This window comes from Heptranchias perlo, chromosome 28 (assembly GCF_035084215.1).
Source record: "Heptranchias perlo isolate sHepPer1 chromosome 28, sHepPer1.hap1, whole genome shotgun sequence".
NCBI lineage: Eukaryota > Metazoa > Chordata > Chondrichthyes > Hexanchiformes > Hexanchidae > Heptranchias > Heptranchias perlo.
In genome coordinates this window covers 26,881,217-26,900,680 of record NC_090352.1, presented here as the reverse complement: position 1 = coordinate 26,900,680, position 19,464 = coordinate 26,881,217, and the positions used below count along the sequence as shown (strand labels likewise).

The 19,464-nt window shown below is 39.6% G+C and overlaps 1 protein-coding gene across 2 annotated transcripts in view; it reads right to left on the bottom strand.

Annotated features, from left to right (window-relative positions):
- The window catches only part of ssh2a (slingshot protein phosphatase 2a), a 140,617-nt gene that overhangs the window by 40,384 nt on the left and 80,769 nt on the right, over window positions 1–19,464 (bottom strand). For both annotated transcript variants that reach the window (XM_068008262.1, XM_068008261.1), the window contains one exon: window positions 1,599–1,702. In XM_068008262.1, coding sequence (XP_067864363.1) covers window positions 1,599–1,702 — 104 coding nt within the window. The remainder of the gene's footprint in view (window positions 1–1,598; window positions 1,703–19,464) is intronic.

The window sequence follows — 19,464 nt, the reverse complement described above, 5'->3', positions numbered from 1 at the left end:
TTTTGTAAAATCAATAAGGTTATTAAAATGATAATTCATTTTACAATGGGTTAAAAGTAAACAGAGAAGGAACTCCTACATCATCAAGTATTCAGCGCATGAAGCATGAGTGAGTCATGAGTGTTTTTCTCAGTAAGCCATTAATTTGTGTAATCTTCTGTGTATTACACAATGTGTTTTTTTCACATCAGTACTAGTAAAACTAAATGCGTGATTTCATATATAAATGGGTCACCTGTTTCAGGTGAACTAGCTCTTCAGATGTGGCAAAAGGAATCCAAATTTATCAAAATTTTTGCTCCTACATTTTTGAAGCTGTTTCATTAAACTATTCAAGTGAATGGAAAAATCCTCTACACCCCATTCTATACTCAACAGTTTATATTAGCACTTAGAAACAAATAGGGTGTTAAACTATTAAAAATATTCTGTTTGCCATTGATGGCACATTTTCTGTTTTGCCATCTGCAGCCCTGAAGTTGTCAGAAAATCAAAGTAAATGATGTGGCACTGGTGCCACTGGAAGTTGGGTACACCAAGAGAGGTGGTTTGTCCTACAACAAAGACAGCATAAATGGATAGTGGCTTGGTGGAGACAGCCAATTTTTTTGCCACCGGCGGACAGATTGAGTGGCTATAGGGCTCATGCTCAGCTTGTGTAAGCTGACCTTGTACAAGCCAGCAACATTTTGCTCCTGCATAATTTTGATTAAAAAACTGCACGTTTTAATGTGCAACAGGCTGCTGTAGAAATACATGGGTTTTCTACCGCAATGGTAGATGCAATTGGTATTGCTACAAGGCACAGTTCTGCAATATAAACTACAGCATAAAATTAACCAGAACTTGTCATGAAGTCATCAAAATTCTTTTAAAGAAATGGTCTTGACTTCAGACGCTTTATTACAGAGAGGTAACCAAGCCAGATGAGAAATCTTGCACAAGTGTCAAGATTTACATCAGGCATTTCTGCAATATTTGTGCTGAAGTCAAAATTCTCACTCCGCCCCCACACTTAGAGCAGAAGTATAAACTAACTTCCTTTTTTCAGCTCCGAGAATTACAGCTGTGCCAGCGCTCAACCTGCCAGACTTCCAGTAATAACAGTTCCCCATGATGAAAAAGTTAAATATATACTGTACACCGAAGTTCATTAATATTACCAATAATTAATTAGGCTCCGCTCCTTATTTAATCCTGACCTTAACAGACATGGAAGCTTCACCACCAACTACTCAGAGGATGCTGGGATAGCTTGTGTGTTAGCACAGTGCAGACTTGCGATTCACTGCACTAACAATGAATGTAACTGTGCTCATTGATTCAAGTCACTTTGCGGAGACAACATGAAATAAAATATGCGCACTGTTTGTTTTAAATAAAAAAAACTTTGCGCCAGTGCCATGCTCCAAGAGAAAAATGATGGACGTTGGTTTGAACGTATAAAAGGCGTGGCAAGAAAGTGAATCCATTGGGTGACTTGTTAAAATCTCTAGTATCAGCTTTGCTGGGTTATATTCATTGTCCTGGACCTATTTATCCAGCTTCGCTACAATTCCACCCCAAATATAACTGATTCCCATTTGTAGAGCATTTACCTGCATGTTTATTGCGCCAGTGATTGATTCTGGGTGCAGTTGAGCCATTTCCTCGAGGCAGGAATAGGGCAGCGCCCTTTACAGTTAAGAAGCTCTCACTTATGCTGTGAAAAAGATTTTTAAAAGTTTATTAAAGTAAAACAAACTACAACATCAGAGAAATAACTTAACAGTAATAAAATGAACTATAGAAATAAGTAGTTAGTTCCAATGGATGAAGATAGCCCTACCTGGCTACAAGCACATATAAGATATATCCAAGGCAGAACTTCTGCCCTACTCCTAACTACAATATCCGGTGGACGATATTTGGCTCCCTCATTAATAGAGAAACCATATAAAACAAGCCCCCTCATCAGAATGCATTAGGAAATTTAAAAAGGAGGGAAGAAAAGGAGCTTCAAAGAACTGCCTTGACTCTTAAACACACATTGCTCTAAGAATATGCTCAACTAGGGCAAACCAAAAGGTTTCATGTAATGGCTTTCCCAAACTATTATAAAAAGTTGTTTGGGTCATATTGGAAAGAAGCACAAGCTAGGTCTCAATAAAAATATAAGCCTGACTTCAGATTCAATGTGTATGAGCTTCATGTGACATAATATCACAATTAAATTCTAAAAGCTAAAGTTAAAACAAAATGTATTAGTTAAAATAAAAGCAGGGGAAAGAAATAGGGGGAGAAAGTAAGAAAGTTTTTTGTAACATCTAAATAGCCATATCACTGCAATATTAATGCAGGTTTCAGGTTCACTGAACTGAAAACTAATGATTTCAGAGAGATCACAATTTCTCAAGACATATCAGCAATCTATGGTACAAAACAACTACTTGCATTTATACAGTGCCTTTAACATAGGAAAATGTCCCAAGAACTTCACAGAGGCACTATCAAAAATGGATGCCAAACCAAGGAAGGAGATGTTAGGAGGGGTGACCAGAAAATGATCTCAACAGACAAGTGAGGAAATGAAATTCATACAATGAATTAACAGTAGATTAAAGTAAATAATGATTTAAGCTATTGGCTTCATTACTTGCAAATTGATATTAATTCAGTTGAAAGTACAGCAGCAATGATGACCTTTGGTACACTTGACAGTGCACAATTGTATAAAGTTCAACCTACTCATCTGGAAAGAGGATCTGCAATATAGTATTCAACCCAACAAATTGGACAGGAGATAAAGACGTGCAGTTTAACTCTGATGGTATAAACCCGCCCAATGGTGCAATCTCCTGAGAACATCTGCAGTATTGGTCAATCAATCTTGACTGCAGAGTAGATTACCAGTCTGAAAGCCACAAGTTTTCCCGTTCACACTGCAAAAACAGGAAAATAACAACCTGCAGATTCAATGAGGGGAGGGCATTTTGTAACAGTAATTCTTATTATGGCACCTCTACACCTTCTTAAAACCTCTCAGTTCGGGTCAATATCAGCACTCAAGATGCATCTAGATAATTACTGTACACCAACATGACTATATATATGATGAATAATAAGTGTCTCCTGCTTCAGACTCTTCTATTCTGACTTGGCTGTGCAGTAACAATGGTTGTGTATAAACCAGGGCAATTCTCTGAGGTATTGTTCTTTTAAATATAGAAGGATTTGCTCTTGCCAGTCTTCAGGCGCACTTTTCAAGCTTTCACAGAAGGTGTCACATCTTCCACAAGCTGGATTAGTGTGCTGGAACATCACAGCAAGAAAAAAAACTTGCCTATATATAAATTCACACAGGTCGTTTTAGAAGGGGGTAGAAGAAAACACCTTTGTCATAGCAAGTGTCCTGCAAGGCATTTGCATACAAGAGATCAGCACAATTATATGAATGATGAGATGACATTAAATATCTTACAACTGCATCTTTTGCAACTGTTTTATTTTATTAAAGCTTGAGCAAAAAAAAAAAAAATCGAAACCCCAAAATAATACTGTAAATCTTCACACTAAAGCAGCAGAGTGGCTCTCGGAACACAAACATTCCCTGACAGGATTAGAAAAGAATTTCAGAGATAACTGTTTCAGACTGTTCCAGAAATGAAATCCCCTCCCAAAACTCCCAGTTACAGTGACAATATACGAAACAGACTCTCTTGTTGTGTGATGAACATATTCTACAAAATCTCAAGATAAATGAGGAGCTATAAATGCCATTTCCCAGCCAACAGCACAGAGACATACACGCTCCCACATTTTTGAAGCTGCTTCATTAAAGCATTCAAAAGACTGAACTTCAACATATAACATTACATGGAAAGTTTGGGATCTCTGAGGCAAGTTACGCACAATACTGTGCAGTCTCTTTAAATATGAAACTACTATGAGATGTAACTTTGACCACAAACCACAGTTGCAAGCTTTGACGTCACACCAGGTTTTGCTTCTTTCCAATTCTGCAAACTGACTGAATTCTTATAAACATGTCCTTTCGAAAGAAATTTGTGCTCCCTGAAATAAACTGCAACAGTTTGGCAAATGTAAAGCTTTCACATGAATTAAATAGGGAGTAGTGGCTCTCATTCAGCCCCTTACGAAAGTAAAATTTTAAAACAGCATTAGGAGAAAATGAAATTAAAAATGAGGTCAATCCAAAAAACGTTGCTAAAATAGATAGGCCTAGAATAGTTTCAAAGGGACTCAAGATCCTGTAGTAACTACGTGAAGGACAACCTATTTCATCCATGTCCTTCTACCATCAAAGTGCATTAACTATAACTAATTTGAAGCCTAATTGCATTTAACCTGTATACTCATATGAACATCAGGAATTTCTATTTTCTGATCTATGAAGTGGAACCATCCGGCTTGTCTGGCCGAATGTGTTCATTATAAGCTTGAAACTCTTGCATGCTCAAAATTATTGCCAAAACAGTGCCCATTATTGAAGGTTAAAAGATTTCTTCTCTTTAATGATTAATTTTATAACAATGTCCCAATGGACTGCTTCATACAATATCAAAGTACTGAAATCAATAGGTTAATATGGCCAATTGGTACTGAAAATGCTCATATAGGAACATAAAAATTGGAGTAGGCCATTTAACCCCTCAAGCTTGTTCTATTAGATCATGGCTGTTCTGTACTTCAAATCTATTTACCCGCCTTGTCTCCATATTCCTTGATACCCTTATCTAACTAATATCTATTGATCTCAGTCTTGAAAATTTCAATTGACTCCATATCCACCCACATTTGGGGAAGGGAGTTCCAGATTTCCACCCCCCCTTTGTGTGAAAACATGCGGCCTGATCTCACTCCTAACTGGCCTAGTGCTAATTTGTCATGACCCCCTTATTCTAGATTCCTCCAATAGAGGAAATAATTTCTCTGTAACTACCCTATCAAATCGCTTTATCATTTTAAACACTTCAATTAGATCACCCCTCAGCCGTCTAAACTCAAGGGAATACAAACCAAGTTTATGCAACCTGTCCTCATAATTTAACCCTTTAAAGCTCAAGTATTATTCTGGGGAATCTGCGCTGCACCCCCTTCAGGGCCAATACATCGTTCCTGAGGTGCGGTGCCAAAACTGAACACTGCTCTCCAGATAGGGTCTGACAAAGGTACAACTGAAGCATCACTTCCTCAATTTTTTTATTCCAACCCCCTTGAGGTGAAGGCCCACATTCCATCAGCATTTGTACTTGTGTGTACATGGACACCTAAATCCCGTTGCTCCTCCACAACTCCTCGTCTCTCCCCATTAATAATATAGGATGATCTCGATATTCCATAGGGCTGGCTCTGTTTTCTTTGCTCTGGGTATAGAATCAATGTGGTTGAAGCTACCCTGCAGTGAAGTGCAATGTAACATAATTTTGTGAAGAATGCTGTATTCTGTGATGAGGGAGCCAAAATTATCAGGACATATCAAGAAATACATTCTTAAATTAGGAAAACAAAATCAAGTAAAGGCTGTCATTACCTTTTGCATTCTAGAATGCTGGCTCTGACTCCACAAAGAACAAAGTATAAGCAAAAATGCAATAATGATGGATAAATGGACGTACAAGGTTTCCCACAGAAAAAAAGGACAATCTAATCTTCTGACTCAAAACATCACACAGCCAAACTGGCATACAGTACTGCACCACTGGATTCTGACATAGACAATAAAGTTAGGGTTGAGGCACATAACAATTCAGAATGGATGGGAGATGGTTCAATATCGTACGTTCGACTGTATTTACAAACAGTTTTTTTTTGTTCTAAACACTAAAAAGGGCAGCAACTCAAATAAACAAGAAAGTTACCATTTTTGGTGAAACTCCCTCACTGTTTACAAAGCCGGTACAATACAAAAGTGGCTCTTCCTGGAATGATAATCATGTCTTTTCTATGTCTTATTATGCCAAGACTCTTTTACTTTGGGGACTCCAGGGCAGGGCAGGGGAAGGTGAAAAACATACTAGTGAAATAATTCTTGACGGTGTATGAAAAGGATGTGAGTTATATGTCAAAATTAATAAGTTGTGATGTCCTGACTTTGTTACAAGTTGCTATATAATGTCCATATGTTAGACAATAAATTTATTCTTCTACACACCACCACTACATAGTTAAGTACAATGTCCTAATTATATTACATATACTACGACTTGTATTATAACTCATGTAGCTCTGTGCTCCATACTTCAAAATGAAATAGCAACATGTTCCAAAGTTGGATTGGAGCTAGTGCTACCAACAAAAACTTTATAATACACCAAAATTTTGGCTTCAATTCCCCACACAGTGAATTCAGATTTTACATAGGCTTTGGGGAAGACACCATACAGCAAGTATTTACTTGCTGCAATTGCAGGAGGCTCACATTATGCACAGGTCTGAAGTAAATCTCCTGGAGCTCTGCCTGGTGACACAGCCTAAATCCAAACCTAGAAGGAAGATTGGCCTTCAAATTCAAATGCACAGTTATGGAACAAAATGGGTCTTTCATGCATTTCACATCAAACCACCCATTTGCTGCAAAGTGAGAGCATCAACAACTATAATGACAGACTTTATCTCATCTTTCAGTCATGCTTGTGCGCAAATCGAGGGGATGCTAGCCACTTCCTACATTACACTCTCAACCTTTGAACATTACAGCCTGCCAACAAAAACATAAGCAAGATTCTCCTTGAAGGAAAAAAGCCAGAATTCTAAGAACCCATCTGCAACAATTTGTAAATAGGGGTTTCATCTCTTCCCAGCACTAATTTGACTCAAATTTCCTCTGGCAATTGTAAATTCACCAAAATTTAGTACAAACTCCAATAAAGCCACGGTGTTATCGGAACTGCATATCTTACAACCCCGTTGGGCAAAATAATATTGTAGCCTGGATTCTTTCCAGAACCCTACAAAAAAGAATGAGGGCATCTCTCCAAGAATAAGCACATTGTTAAACTTCACCAGCAATATCTAAGAGATATAGCTGTGAAGATTACTCGGTTGTGACTTAAAAGGCGACGTCCATACTAATTTCAAATTGTTAAACCCAGTTACCCAATTTACTTGGAAAAGTGCTCCCAAGAGTCTAAATGGCCATGACTACACAATGGACAGTTGCCTTTCATTCCAGGTCTCAATTTTTGAATAAAGTAGAATTTTGATCTATGATGTCCAAAAATATGTTGGTGATGCATCTTACCAAGTTCATTAAAATTTTTAAACTTACTACAAACACCAGCATTTCGGTATTAATGTATCAGATCGGTGGCAGATTAAGACACAATTAATAGCAAAATATAAAAATACCATCAGGAAAAACAACTGACATAAGAACCTTTACTTACAAAACAACTTTGGTATGCCTCAAAAATCAAAGAGGAAAACATTTTCTAAATTAGGTACTTTCCAAAAAGTTGCACATGCACAGGTAGATAAAGTCATAACAACATCAATAGCATTTTGTACTTGATAAATAGGGGTATATAGTACGAGAACAAAGAGTTTATGATAAATGTGCACATTGCAATGGTTAAGCCACAGCTAGAGCACTGTGTGCAGTTTTGAGTGCTCAAAGCATAGAGAGCATTTCATGTAGATTCACCAGGAGGATATGAAGGATGGGAAACTATAGATTCTGGAAATATTTCCACTGGAGCAGAGAAAGTCAAGAGAAGATTTAAAGAAGGTTTTTAAAATAATAAAGGGTTTTGAGGGGGTGAAAAGGGACAGATCATTTCCTTTGATTGAGGAATCAGTGACAAGGAGTCATCAATTCATAGAAGAGAATGAGGAAAGATGTTGGAAAAAAATTCTTTATGCAGAAAGAGCATGAAATGCTTTGCCACAAGGAATAATTAAGTCAGAGATCGCTGCGTCTTTTAAGGTGAGAGTAGATAATGACGCAGGGCTATGGGGAGAAAGCAGGGCAGCGCGATTAGTTTTGGGTGGTTCTAGTAAAGAGCTGACACGGACAGACAAGATAGGCCAAATAGGCTGCTCCTGTTCTGTAAACTTCTATGATTGTATAAGTCTCTAGGGCAGTCTACAAGTATAATTACACTGGACTATATTCTAGCTAGTAATAACCAATAAAGTGGATGAAAGGAATTAAGACTGTTTTTATACCACCACTTTTGCATTGATGGCAATGGTTTCAGATGTGTGACCCAAAAGTGGCAGTAAAATTTAGATGCCAGAGTGGCAATCTGACTCCTAAGGACATTAAAGCTACTTTTATACTGGTTTAGTGTTGCCGCCAGATCCAAACTAGTGACAACACAAAAGTAAACTTGCTGGATTTGCTAAGGCTGCTGAGATGATATTTTTCTGCTGTTGTGCTTTTTTCCTGCCTAGCAAGTTAGTTGGAAGAGGGATTCAGAGAAACAGTTGGGATTTATTGGAACATTTGTGCCATGCTTTGTGACATTGATGCTATGCATGTTGGGCTGGATAACAGTTCATATTTATACTGTTGAATATGTCTTCTTAAAAAGATACCTGAACACCACTTGTTCGCTTCACTGCATTCCTACATATATGCAGGTTTTTCTTCAAATTATACGTGAACATTTTATTCTTCTTTACTGACTTGTTTAATACTGTAATGTCGGTCAGCATACCAGCCTTCATTTAGAGCATTTGGGTTTTCAAAGGTTTTATTTATATTACAAAAAAACCCACTAAGTATGGAAACGATCACAAGAAGCAAAAAGGGAAGTGCATATTTCAGAAACTCAACTTTTTAAAAACACTCACAGCTTCTGATGCTCATTGCGCAAAGCCTCTTCCTCCTGTGTACAAGTATCTGGTTTTTAAGACTTTCAAATTGTTGGTAACCAGATGGTTTGGGGTTTTATTTGACAAAGAAGAAAAGGTCCTGCTTTTTGTATCTGACCTGCTGGTTCAGTGCAAAAAAGTGTGGTTAAAGTGCACAAAGCAAATAACTGTACTGCTCCCCACTAAAAAAAGGGCACAGTCAGCGTTTCTGGTTAGTCAACACAGACTTATATTATGAAGTACCACGGATTCAATTTGCTGTACATAAAAGTTTACCTTACCTTATCTACAATCTCAGAATTTTACTAAAGTAATGAAAGTACCTATGAACCTGCTTAACGTGAAAGCAAATTACTTTGGTTCTGTCTCACAGCACTAATGACAATCACTGATTTAACTGTAATTAATTTACTGCTCTGTTAAGTTTATCTATTCACTCACTCACTTTCATTTTAAAATTTTGAAGAAAAGGCCATTGTACAGCAGTTTGTCAAAGCCAGTTCTGCTCTAAAGGCAACCATTAGTAACAGTTTCACAATTAGGCTTTCAGACAACAATACCACTCCAAGAGTAAATGAAAGCAGCCTCTTTAATCTTATTGAAACACATCCTTATTCATCCTATTCAGGAGCTGACATCAGGGAAAGCACTGGTTAAAAATAAAATAAAAACACTTTCTCAGAGGGTTATTAAATTTATGAACTAAAATTATCCACTGCTGAATAAGTTGAATTAATAATTCACCGAGAAATGGTTTCTGAAACGGGAGTAAAAGATTGAAACCAGGTTAAGACCACAGAAACAGAAATGGCAAGTCCAATATACATATGAAAAAAAGGTTTATATCCCTTGGATTATAAAGAAAACAAATACAATCAGGAAAAAGTAAATTTTGAACAGTTATCAGGCAAGTTTCTTTATTCCAATAGATTTCTGAAATAATCTATTAACTAAGATCGAGAGAAAAACATTTGGGGTTATGCGAAATATAAATCAGATCTCATATAATGTTAATGTGCTAGAGGGATGGGCTTAGATGTTCAAAAGGCCTTTTTTCTTCCCTGACTTTTCTTTTGTTCTTTTGAGTTTGATTGACCAAATGGCTACTCAACTGGAAAAGCATTTCCAGAACGAAAGACTTTTAGTTGAATTCACTCATAGTAAAACAAGGGCTGTAGGGCCAATTGAATATTTTTTCCCGCAGTAGAATAAGTTACCAGTAGGTTCAGAATTAAAACTGAGCCTTTCTTCTGATTTTTCCCAACTCTATCGTGGTACCTCTGTTGGAGAATGCATTACTAAAAACAATAGGAAATGAGACACAGAAATACAAGAATAGAAATGGAGGCAAGACAGGGAGAACAGGTAACATGTTTGATGTAGTGTAAATGGATTTTAGCAAGGCTTTTGACAAGGTCCCACATGGCAGACTGGTCAAAAAAGTAAAAGCCCATGGGATCCAAGGGAAAGTGGCTGGTTGGATCCAAAATTAGCTCAGTGGCAGGAAGCAAAGGGTAATGGTTGACGAGTGTTTTTGTTACTGGAAAGCTGTTTCCAGTGGGTCCTGCAAGGCTCAGTACTCGATCCCATGCTTTTTATGGTGCATGTTAATGATTTGGACTTCAATGTGGGGGGCTTGATCAAGAAGTTTGCAGATGATACAAAAATTTGGTGTGTTGTTGACAACGAGGAGGAAAGCTGTAGACTGTAGGAAGATATCAATGGACATCAGGTGGGCAGAAAAGTGGCAAATGGAATTCAATCCAGAGAAGTGTGAGATAATGCATTTGGGGAGGGCAAACAAGGCATGGGAGTACACAATACACGGGAGGATACTGAGAGGTGTAGAGAAACAAAGGGACTTTGGAGTGCATGTCCACAGATTCCTGAAGGTAGCATGACAGGTAGATAAGGTGGTTAAATAGGCTATACGGGATACTTTCCTTTATTAGCCAAGGCGTAGAATATAAGAGCAGGGAGGTTATGCTAGAACTGTATAAAACATTGGTTTGGCCACAGCTTGAGTACTGTGTACAGTTCTGGTCACCACATTACAGGAAAGATGTGATTGCACCAGAGAGGGTACAGAGGAGATTTACGAGGATGTTGCCAGGGCTGGAGAATTTTAGTTACGAGAAAAGATTGGATAGGCTGGGGTTGTTTTCTTTGGAACAAAAGGAGGCTGAGGGGAGATTTAATTGAGGTATATAAGTTATGATGGGACTAGATAGAATGGATAGGGAGGAACTATTTCCCTCAGCAGAGGGGTCAATGACCAGGGGGCAAAGATTTAAAGTAATTGGTGGAAGGATTAGAGGGGAGTTGAGGAGAAATGTTTTCACCCAGAGGGTGGTGGGGGTCTGGAACTCTCTGCCTGAAAGGGTGGTAGAGGCAGAAATCCTCTACGGGGCTACAGACCGAGTGCTGGAACGTGAGATTAAGCTGGATAGCTCTTTTTCGGCTGGCACAGACACGATGGGCTGAATGGCCTCCTTCTGTGCCAAAACTTTCTATGATTCTATAATGGAAACTGCAAAATGGATAGAAATAACAAAAAGTACAGACAGAGCACATCTTACAGTTCACAGGATAAATCTGGTGTGGTTTGGTGTCATACAGACCAGAAAGGTCTCAGTTTCAGTCTGTGATGATTATACCCCCTTTATGTTTCTGTGCTACCATCAACTGAAACCCAGACTCAGGTAGCAATGCAATGGATTACCAACTCAAGAGGTGGTGCTTGTTCACCTCTACAGAGGTAGAAGTGTTTTTAGTGACAAATCAAAATTTTTACTAGCAACGGTAATGCTCCCATTTGTTCTGGGTAAAGGTTAGCTGAGCTTGTAGACCAAAAATTAAAATGATCTTGACTGAACAATTGGTTTTGTATTATTATGGAATCTTCTCTACAGTATTTAATTTGACAAATTTCATAACATCAAAAAAGCTCTCGAATGGCTGGACCCATAGGAAATCAGGAGAAAGTGAATTTCACTCAAAGCGCATTTGTGATGCTGTCGGTATAGGTATGGGGAGCTATAGCTGCTGGGGAATGTGAAGTGCCATCTAGTGGTACGGCTGCAGGCATGACTGTGTATCACAGAATATCGAAGTCCAATAAGGTGAGTGTGAAATACGTAACAAATTTAATGCATTAAAGATAATTTAGGCAGTTGTGGGGATGCTACAATTGGTCACATTTCCCCTGGCTTTGTGGGCAAGGGGGAAAAAGGAGAGAGAAAAAAATCATCCACAGTTCCAGGTCGTAATCACACTTCTGCTGGAAAGTGCGTAAATGCAGAGCGACATAGGATACCAATGGTCTTGATTAAGAAGTCCCTATGATTGAACAGCTAGCCAATGCTCATTGTCTACGCTCACACATGAAAACTGACTGCCTTGGTTGGGGTGGGGGGGGGGGGGGAAAGAGAAAGAGGAGGGACAATTGGCTACCAGTACTTCCAGATCTGTATTTCAGCAGGAGGAGGAGCAAAAGCTTGGGTGGGGGTGAAGGTGGTTTTGTGAAAGAAGCAACTCAAAAAACAATACCACCCAATGGTTAAGGATTTTTTTTAAGTTAGCAATTTAGCTAGATTTACATAGCTACACTCCAATATTAATTAGATTATAAGTATAGCTCATTTCATATAGATTTTACAAAAAGCTAATTACTTAGATCAACAGATTTCACAGCAATATGTAACTAGTTTGACAAGTGACAATGCACAGTATAACAGTTAACAGGAAAATACAGAGAATAAGGGTTACATGGGAGATTGATGGCACAGCAGTAATCTAATCAACAGCTTGAAGTTATATCTTAAAGCACAAGAGCAGAACTTGAGGTTTTTTTATTCATTCATGGGATGTGGGCGTCGCTGGCAGGGCCAGCATTTATTGCCCATCCCTAATTGCCCTTGAGAAGGTGAGGCGCTTTCTTGAACCATTGCAGTCCATGTGGTGAAGGTTCTTTCACAATGCTGTTAGGGAGGGAGTTCCAGGATTTTGACCCAGCGACGATGAAGGAACGGCAATATATTTCCAAGTCAGGATAGTGTGTGACTTGAGGGGAACATGCAGGTGGTGGTGTTCCCATGCACCTGCTGCCCTTGTCCTTCTAGGGGTAGAGGTCGTGGGTTTGGGAAAGTTGCCGAAGAAGCCTTGGCGAGTTGCTGCAGTGCATCTTGTAGATGGTACAGCCACGGTGTGTATTTGGTGGAGGGAGTGAATGTTTAAGATAGTGGATGGGGTGCCAATCAAGCGGGCTGCTTTGTCCTGGATAGTGTCAAGCTTCTTGAGTGTTGTTGGAGCTGCACTCATCCAGGCAAATGAAGAGTAGTCCATCACACTCCTGACTTGTGCCTTGAAGATGATGGAAAGGCTTTGGGAAGTCAGGAGGTGAGTCACTTGCTGCAGAATACTCAGCCTCTAACCTGCTCTTGTAGCCACTGTATTTATGTGGCTGTTCCAGTTTAGTTTCTGGTCAATGGTGCCCCCCGGGATTTTGAGGGTTGGGGATTCGGCGATGGTGATGCCATTGAATGTCATGGGGAGGTGGTTACAACCTCTCTTGATGGAGGCGGTCGTTGCCTGGCAACTTGTCTGGTGCGAACGTTACTTGCCACTTATGAGCCCAAGCCTGGATGTTTTCCAAGTCTTGCTGCATGCGGGCACGGACGGCTTCATTATCTGAGGGGTTGCGAATGGAACTGAACAATGTTCGCTGATGATTGCACATTGTCACTTCTGACCTTCTATGGAGGGAAGGTAATTGATGAAGCAACTGAAGATGGCTGGGTCTAGGACACTGCCCTGAGGAACTCCTGCAGTGACGTCCTGGGGCTGAGATGATTGGCCTCCAACAACCACTACCATCTTCCTTTGTGCTAGGTACGACTCCAGCCACTGGAGAGTTTGCCCCGATTCCCAATGACTTCAATTTTACTAGGGCTCCTTAATGCCACACTTGGTCAAATGCTGCCTTGATGGCATGGGCAGTCACTCTCACCTGACCCCTGGAATTCAGCTCTTTTGTCCATGTTTGGTCCAAGGCTGTAATGAGGTCTGGAGCCGAGTGGTCCTGGCAGAACTCAAACTGAGCATCAGTGAGCAGGTTATTGGTAAGTGTCACTTGATAGCACTGTTGACGACATCTTCCATCACTTTGCTGATGATTGAGAGTAGAATGATGGGGTGGTAATTGGCCAGATTGGATTTGTCCTGCGTTTTGTGGACAGGACATACCTGGGCAATTTTCCACTTTCTTGGGTAGGTGCCAGTGTTGTAGCTGTACTGGAACAGCTTGGCTAGAGGCGCAGCTAGTTCTGGAGCACAAGTCTTCAGCACTACAGCTGGGATGTTGTCGGGGCCTATAGTCTTTGCTATATCCAGTGCACTCAGCCATTTTTTGAGATCACATGGAGTAAATCAAATTGGCTGAAGACTGGCTTCTGTGATGGTGGGGATCTCGGAAGGAGGCCGAGATGGATCATCCACTCGGTACTTCTGGCTGAAGATGGCTGCAAACGCTTCAGCCTTGTCTTTTGCACTCACATGGTGGGCTCTGCCATCATTGAGGTTGCGGATGTTCACAGAGCCTCCTTCTCCCGTTAGTTGTTTAATTGTCCACCACCATTCATGACTGGATGTGGCAGGACTGCAGAGCTTTGATCTGACCCGTTGGTTGTGGGATCGCTTAGCTCCATCTATAGCATGCTCCTTCTGCTGTTTAGCATGCATGTAGTCCTGTGTTGTAGCTTCACCAGATTGGCATCTAATTTTTAAGTACGCTTGGTGCTGCTCCTGGCATGCTCTTCCACACTCCTCATTGAACCAGGGTTGGTCCCCTGGCTTTTTGGTAATGGTGGAGTGAGGTATATGCCGGGCCATGAGGTTACAGATTGTGGTAAAATACAATTCTGCTACTGCTGATGGCCCACAGTGCCTCATGGATGCCCAGTTTTGAACTGCTAGATCTGTTCCGAATCTATCCCATTTAGCATGGTGGTTGTGCCACACCACACGCTGGTCGATGTCCTCAGTGTGAAGACGGGGCTTGGTCTCCACAAGGACTGTGAGGTGGTCACTCCTACCAATACTATCATGGACAGATGCATCTGCAACAGGTCGATTGGTGAGGACGAGGTCAAGTACCATCATATATTAGAGAACAGCTTTGTATTTACGTCCTTGAATTGATTAGAACATTTCATGTTTTAATTTCATGAGGGGGTTTAAAATTTGTCAGATTTGGTACTTGCAGTGATGCATCTCCAGGTCCTTGATACATAATGACATTTATGCAAGAGTGTTAGTAACTGCAACGTTGATATTATAGGTTGAGAGAAATAATCTGTCCTTCACTACTGAGAAATTCTATGTCCAGTATATATCCTAAGCTAATATAGCTGAAGTCAGTCAAATGGGACATTGCAGTGGGTATAAAAGCTCCACATTTACATCAGATGATCAGAGGCAAACTGCATCACTCCTTAAACACTGGTTATTTTAGTAACTTGCACATGGGAACACATTCTATAAAAAGCAGTGTCCCTATTTATCATGTCCTATTGAACTAGTGCCAACTGTATAGGCTATTTACATGCATTCAAACCTCACACCATTCAACACAGAAGGGGATTCAGGTCAGCCTACTAGCATCTACCATGTTCCTCAAGGCCAGACTGACTATATATAGTTAAGTTATGTCCAGCATTTTATAGCTGGATAGCTGTGCTCTCCACTTTCTTCAACTGGTCACTGATAGAAACAGCCTCAAGCCTGCAGGGCAACTTATACCAGTAATAACAATAATGAAACAAGACTCTGACATTTTTCTGATACGATCATAGTTCTCTCCAGTTTATGTTAAATCATCAATCTCTTTCTACTATTACTAAGAATTCATTAAGGTTTTCCAGTAATCCGATATGGCAGTGTGACTGGATATGCCACTCCCAGTTCAGAAACTGGCAAACCTTCAAAGCACTGACTGAAATAAGGTTGGTACTGTAGTCCTGTTTCTGCCCTAGAAAACAGCAGTGCATGATCTACACTTTTCATTAGACTATTATGGGCATGTCCCCTATATTCTGGATATACAGTTTGCCCATTCCAACTTCCCCCTGCTCTCCTGCACTTACACACTCATACTGGGGTATGGGTGTGACCAGCCCTGCAAAAGCACTAGTGACGATTCATGTGTGGGTCCAGACTTAAGTATTGGCAGGCTGTTCCATGGTTCTTTTTTGGAGGTAGGTGGTGCATCACTGTCAAGCCAGATATTGTACACCTACCAACAGGGGTCACTTGATCATGATCTGGAACAAAATATATGGTTGATTTCCCCCTTCCCCCCCCCCCCAACCAATCCAGGGATTTTCTTTGGTAATAAAATACAAAATGTGGAATGTCATTTAAAAAATGTCTCCCCCCCCCACCCCGACAATGTTATAGTGCCTATCATTAGCAGGCAGAAATGCAGAGTCAGTACGTGTATAGATCAGTCATCATAGACATGAAGACAGCACAGAATTTAAACAGTCACACTGTGGAACACAAGCTGACCTTGACATGCTTGTGGGCCCCCCAGATTTAAATCACTATTTTATAGAGAAAGAAAATATCTTTAGTTTCATTTAAAACTACTCAAATGACATAATACTGAAGCATTTTACCTGAAAGACGTGCTGAAATTGCTTTTGCTTGTGACATTGTTTGGTCAATTCTGGCCCCTTTATTTGGAGGTCAGTACTGAGTAATGGCTTCCAACTTTGTGCCAAATTTGGGAAGGCTGGTAAGCACACAACTAGGGAAAAAAGGCCACTTTGAAGGTGCTTTGTTATGTTATACATGGCAATATAATATTCCCAATGGTCGATTGCTCGACTTTCCAGCAACCACACCAGTGACATTCACAGCCAATCCTTCAACTAACTTAAAAGTGACTCAACTATAATATATCTATCTATACACACACACATCTTAAAAATGTGTAATTTAATCTTTTAAATCTCACAGGCATGCCTACTGAAATATCTCAATTTTTAATAGCACATTTATAAGGTAAAACCACTGCTGTTAATTATTTGCAACTTGAACAAAATCAGAACATGAAACGGGTAGTGAAAAACAACATTCCAGCAAATACAGCACTGAATGCAGAGTCAACTTTCCCAGTACAATAGGGTCAAAGCTTATAGGAGACTGCCCCAGGAACTTTACCTGCCTGAAAATCCCAGTATATGGTGACAACATTCCCTTCTTTCAGAAACATAGAAAATAGGAGCAGGAATAGGCCATTCAGCCCTTCAAGCCTGCTCCGCCATTCAATATGATCATGGCTGATCCTCTATCTCAATACCATATTCCTGCTCTCTCCCCATACCCCTTGATGCCTTCTGTGTCTAGAAATCTATCTAGCTCCTTCTTAAATATATTCAGTGACTTAGCCTCCACAGCCTTCTGTGGTAGAGAATTCCATTGGTTCGCCACCCTCAGTGAACAAATTTCTCCTTATCTTAGTCCTAAATGTCCTACCCCGTATCCTAAAACTGTGGCCCCTCGTTCTGGACCCTCCAGCCAGGGGAAACATCCTCCCTGCATCCAGTCTGTCTAGCCCTTTCCACCCCCTCCCCAAAAATGTCACAATTTTGGTTAATTTATTGACTGAAATCGTCTGGGGTACTATTCAGACCTAGTGGTACTTCAAACCAGTGGACTTTCCTGCTATGGAGAAAGCTTTACTCAAGAACAGAAACTTTGTTCAGACTCTGCACCTCAGCCCCCCACATCATGACCTTATGGCTGTCAAATGGCTGAACTGAATTTACAGATTTCTATCCAAAACTAACCAAATAAAAACTAACCGTAATCAAGATGGATTTGAATGAGTCATTGGTAAATTTGATTTTTGTTTAACTTTCGCCCCACGCCTCCCCCCCACCCCCAAGTAAAATACTAATGGGACACATAACAGGTACATAATATACACTACCTGGGTTTGTCATAACAAATAGACTTAAAACCATTTTGGCCAATTAATTGAATCATTATGAAAAATTTCATATTTAAAATCCCCAAAATATACTGAAACACCCTGATAACTGAACAGTTGTGGAAACACTTGATATCCAAAAATCACTGAATATTGAACAAAGCATTCAATCTCACTAAAGTACAGTACTTCAATTGATTTGTAAACCTTTATGAATTAAACCTAAGGTTAGAAAATTCAGTTGAGACATTACTGAGATTTTCAGAAGCAGATCACTGACTTGTTTTATTAAAATCCTTAATTAGATCTCCCAGTACAGCATATATTAAGTCACAATCTGCACTGCTGAAATGAACAAATTTATCCAAAGCAGTAGATTTACTGCAAGTGAGAGCATTTATCGCATTCCTAACATTTATTAACACAGCTATAGCACAGTATTTACCCTTGTCATATTTTACATTTCAAGAACAAAACTAAAATATTTTACTGTGCTCCAATGAATGAATGTTATCAAAAAACTAATTTTGTAAAGCTAAATACCAAAGTCCAGTCTCCCACCATTACTGTTGGCTAATGACTGACTAGTGTGGTATGAAGCCATACTGACATGGAAGATCCCAGGTTCAAAACCTTCTGGGTGCCGAGTTAGTTGATCTCAGATAAAGCACTACTGAAGGCATTAGAATGGACACCAGCAACCTTGGGCTGTGTTTGGGGGGGGGGGGGGGGGGGGGGGGGGGAATATGACTAGGTTTCCTGCCTTTACGGTGCATCTAACGTAGGCAATTCCTAACCTGGGACACTGGTTGGGAGAGAGGAAAGGCATTCCCCAGCATTGAAATTCTCACTGTTAGTGGTCATAAAACTAAATTGAAAAGGGAAGTATCTGAATGCAAGTTTGTCTGGAAAGCTGAAAAAAATGTTCTGCAAAACAAAGTACAGAGACCAGTTTTGATTATTTAGGTGCTGGAGTTCAAAAACTTGATTTCATTTTTTTAAAAACTGATGTGATTGACCCAATAATTTGATTACAGAACACTTATCGTTTTTGAAAACAAATCTAGATTGTTACAATTTTGTGAACACACACACTCTCTAAAAACAATACTGTAAAAAGAATTGTTTATTACATCATTTGTGTAATGAGCTTCTCTTCCCTCTTTACATAAAATAATTTCTTGTTTTTTGTTCCCGCTTTATGACAGCGCTTAAAATGAAAGTGACCCAATATAAAATGAAATGCCCCTATAACTATAGGTGTCCACACTTGTGCCACACTAAGTATATGTTTATATAGCAAACTGCTCTGTAAAATTCTTTTTACAGTATTGTTTTTAGAAAGTGTGTGTGTTCACAAAATTGTAACAATCTAGATTTGTTTTCAAAAACGTTAGCAGTGTTCTGTAATCAAATTATTGGGTTATTCACATCATTTCCATCTCTTACAAGCATTTAGAGCTGCAACTCTTTACTACAAATGGACTCTAGTCTAAACTAGATGTTCAAACTAGATACATGCTACTAAAATGTGATTTTAACAGCACATTTCAAAAGGCCTTTAAAAACTGTAGGCAGTACAAGCACCTCAAAGTTAGTTTCAACACTCCTAGTGTCCCAATGCTCCTAGTTTTTTTTAGGTTACTGTG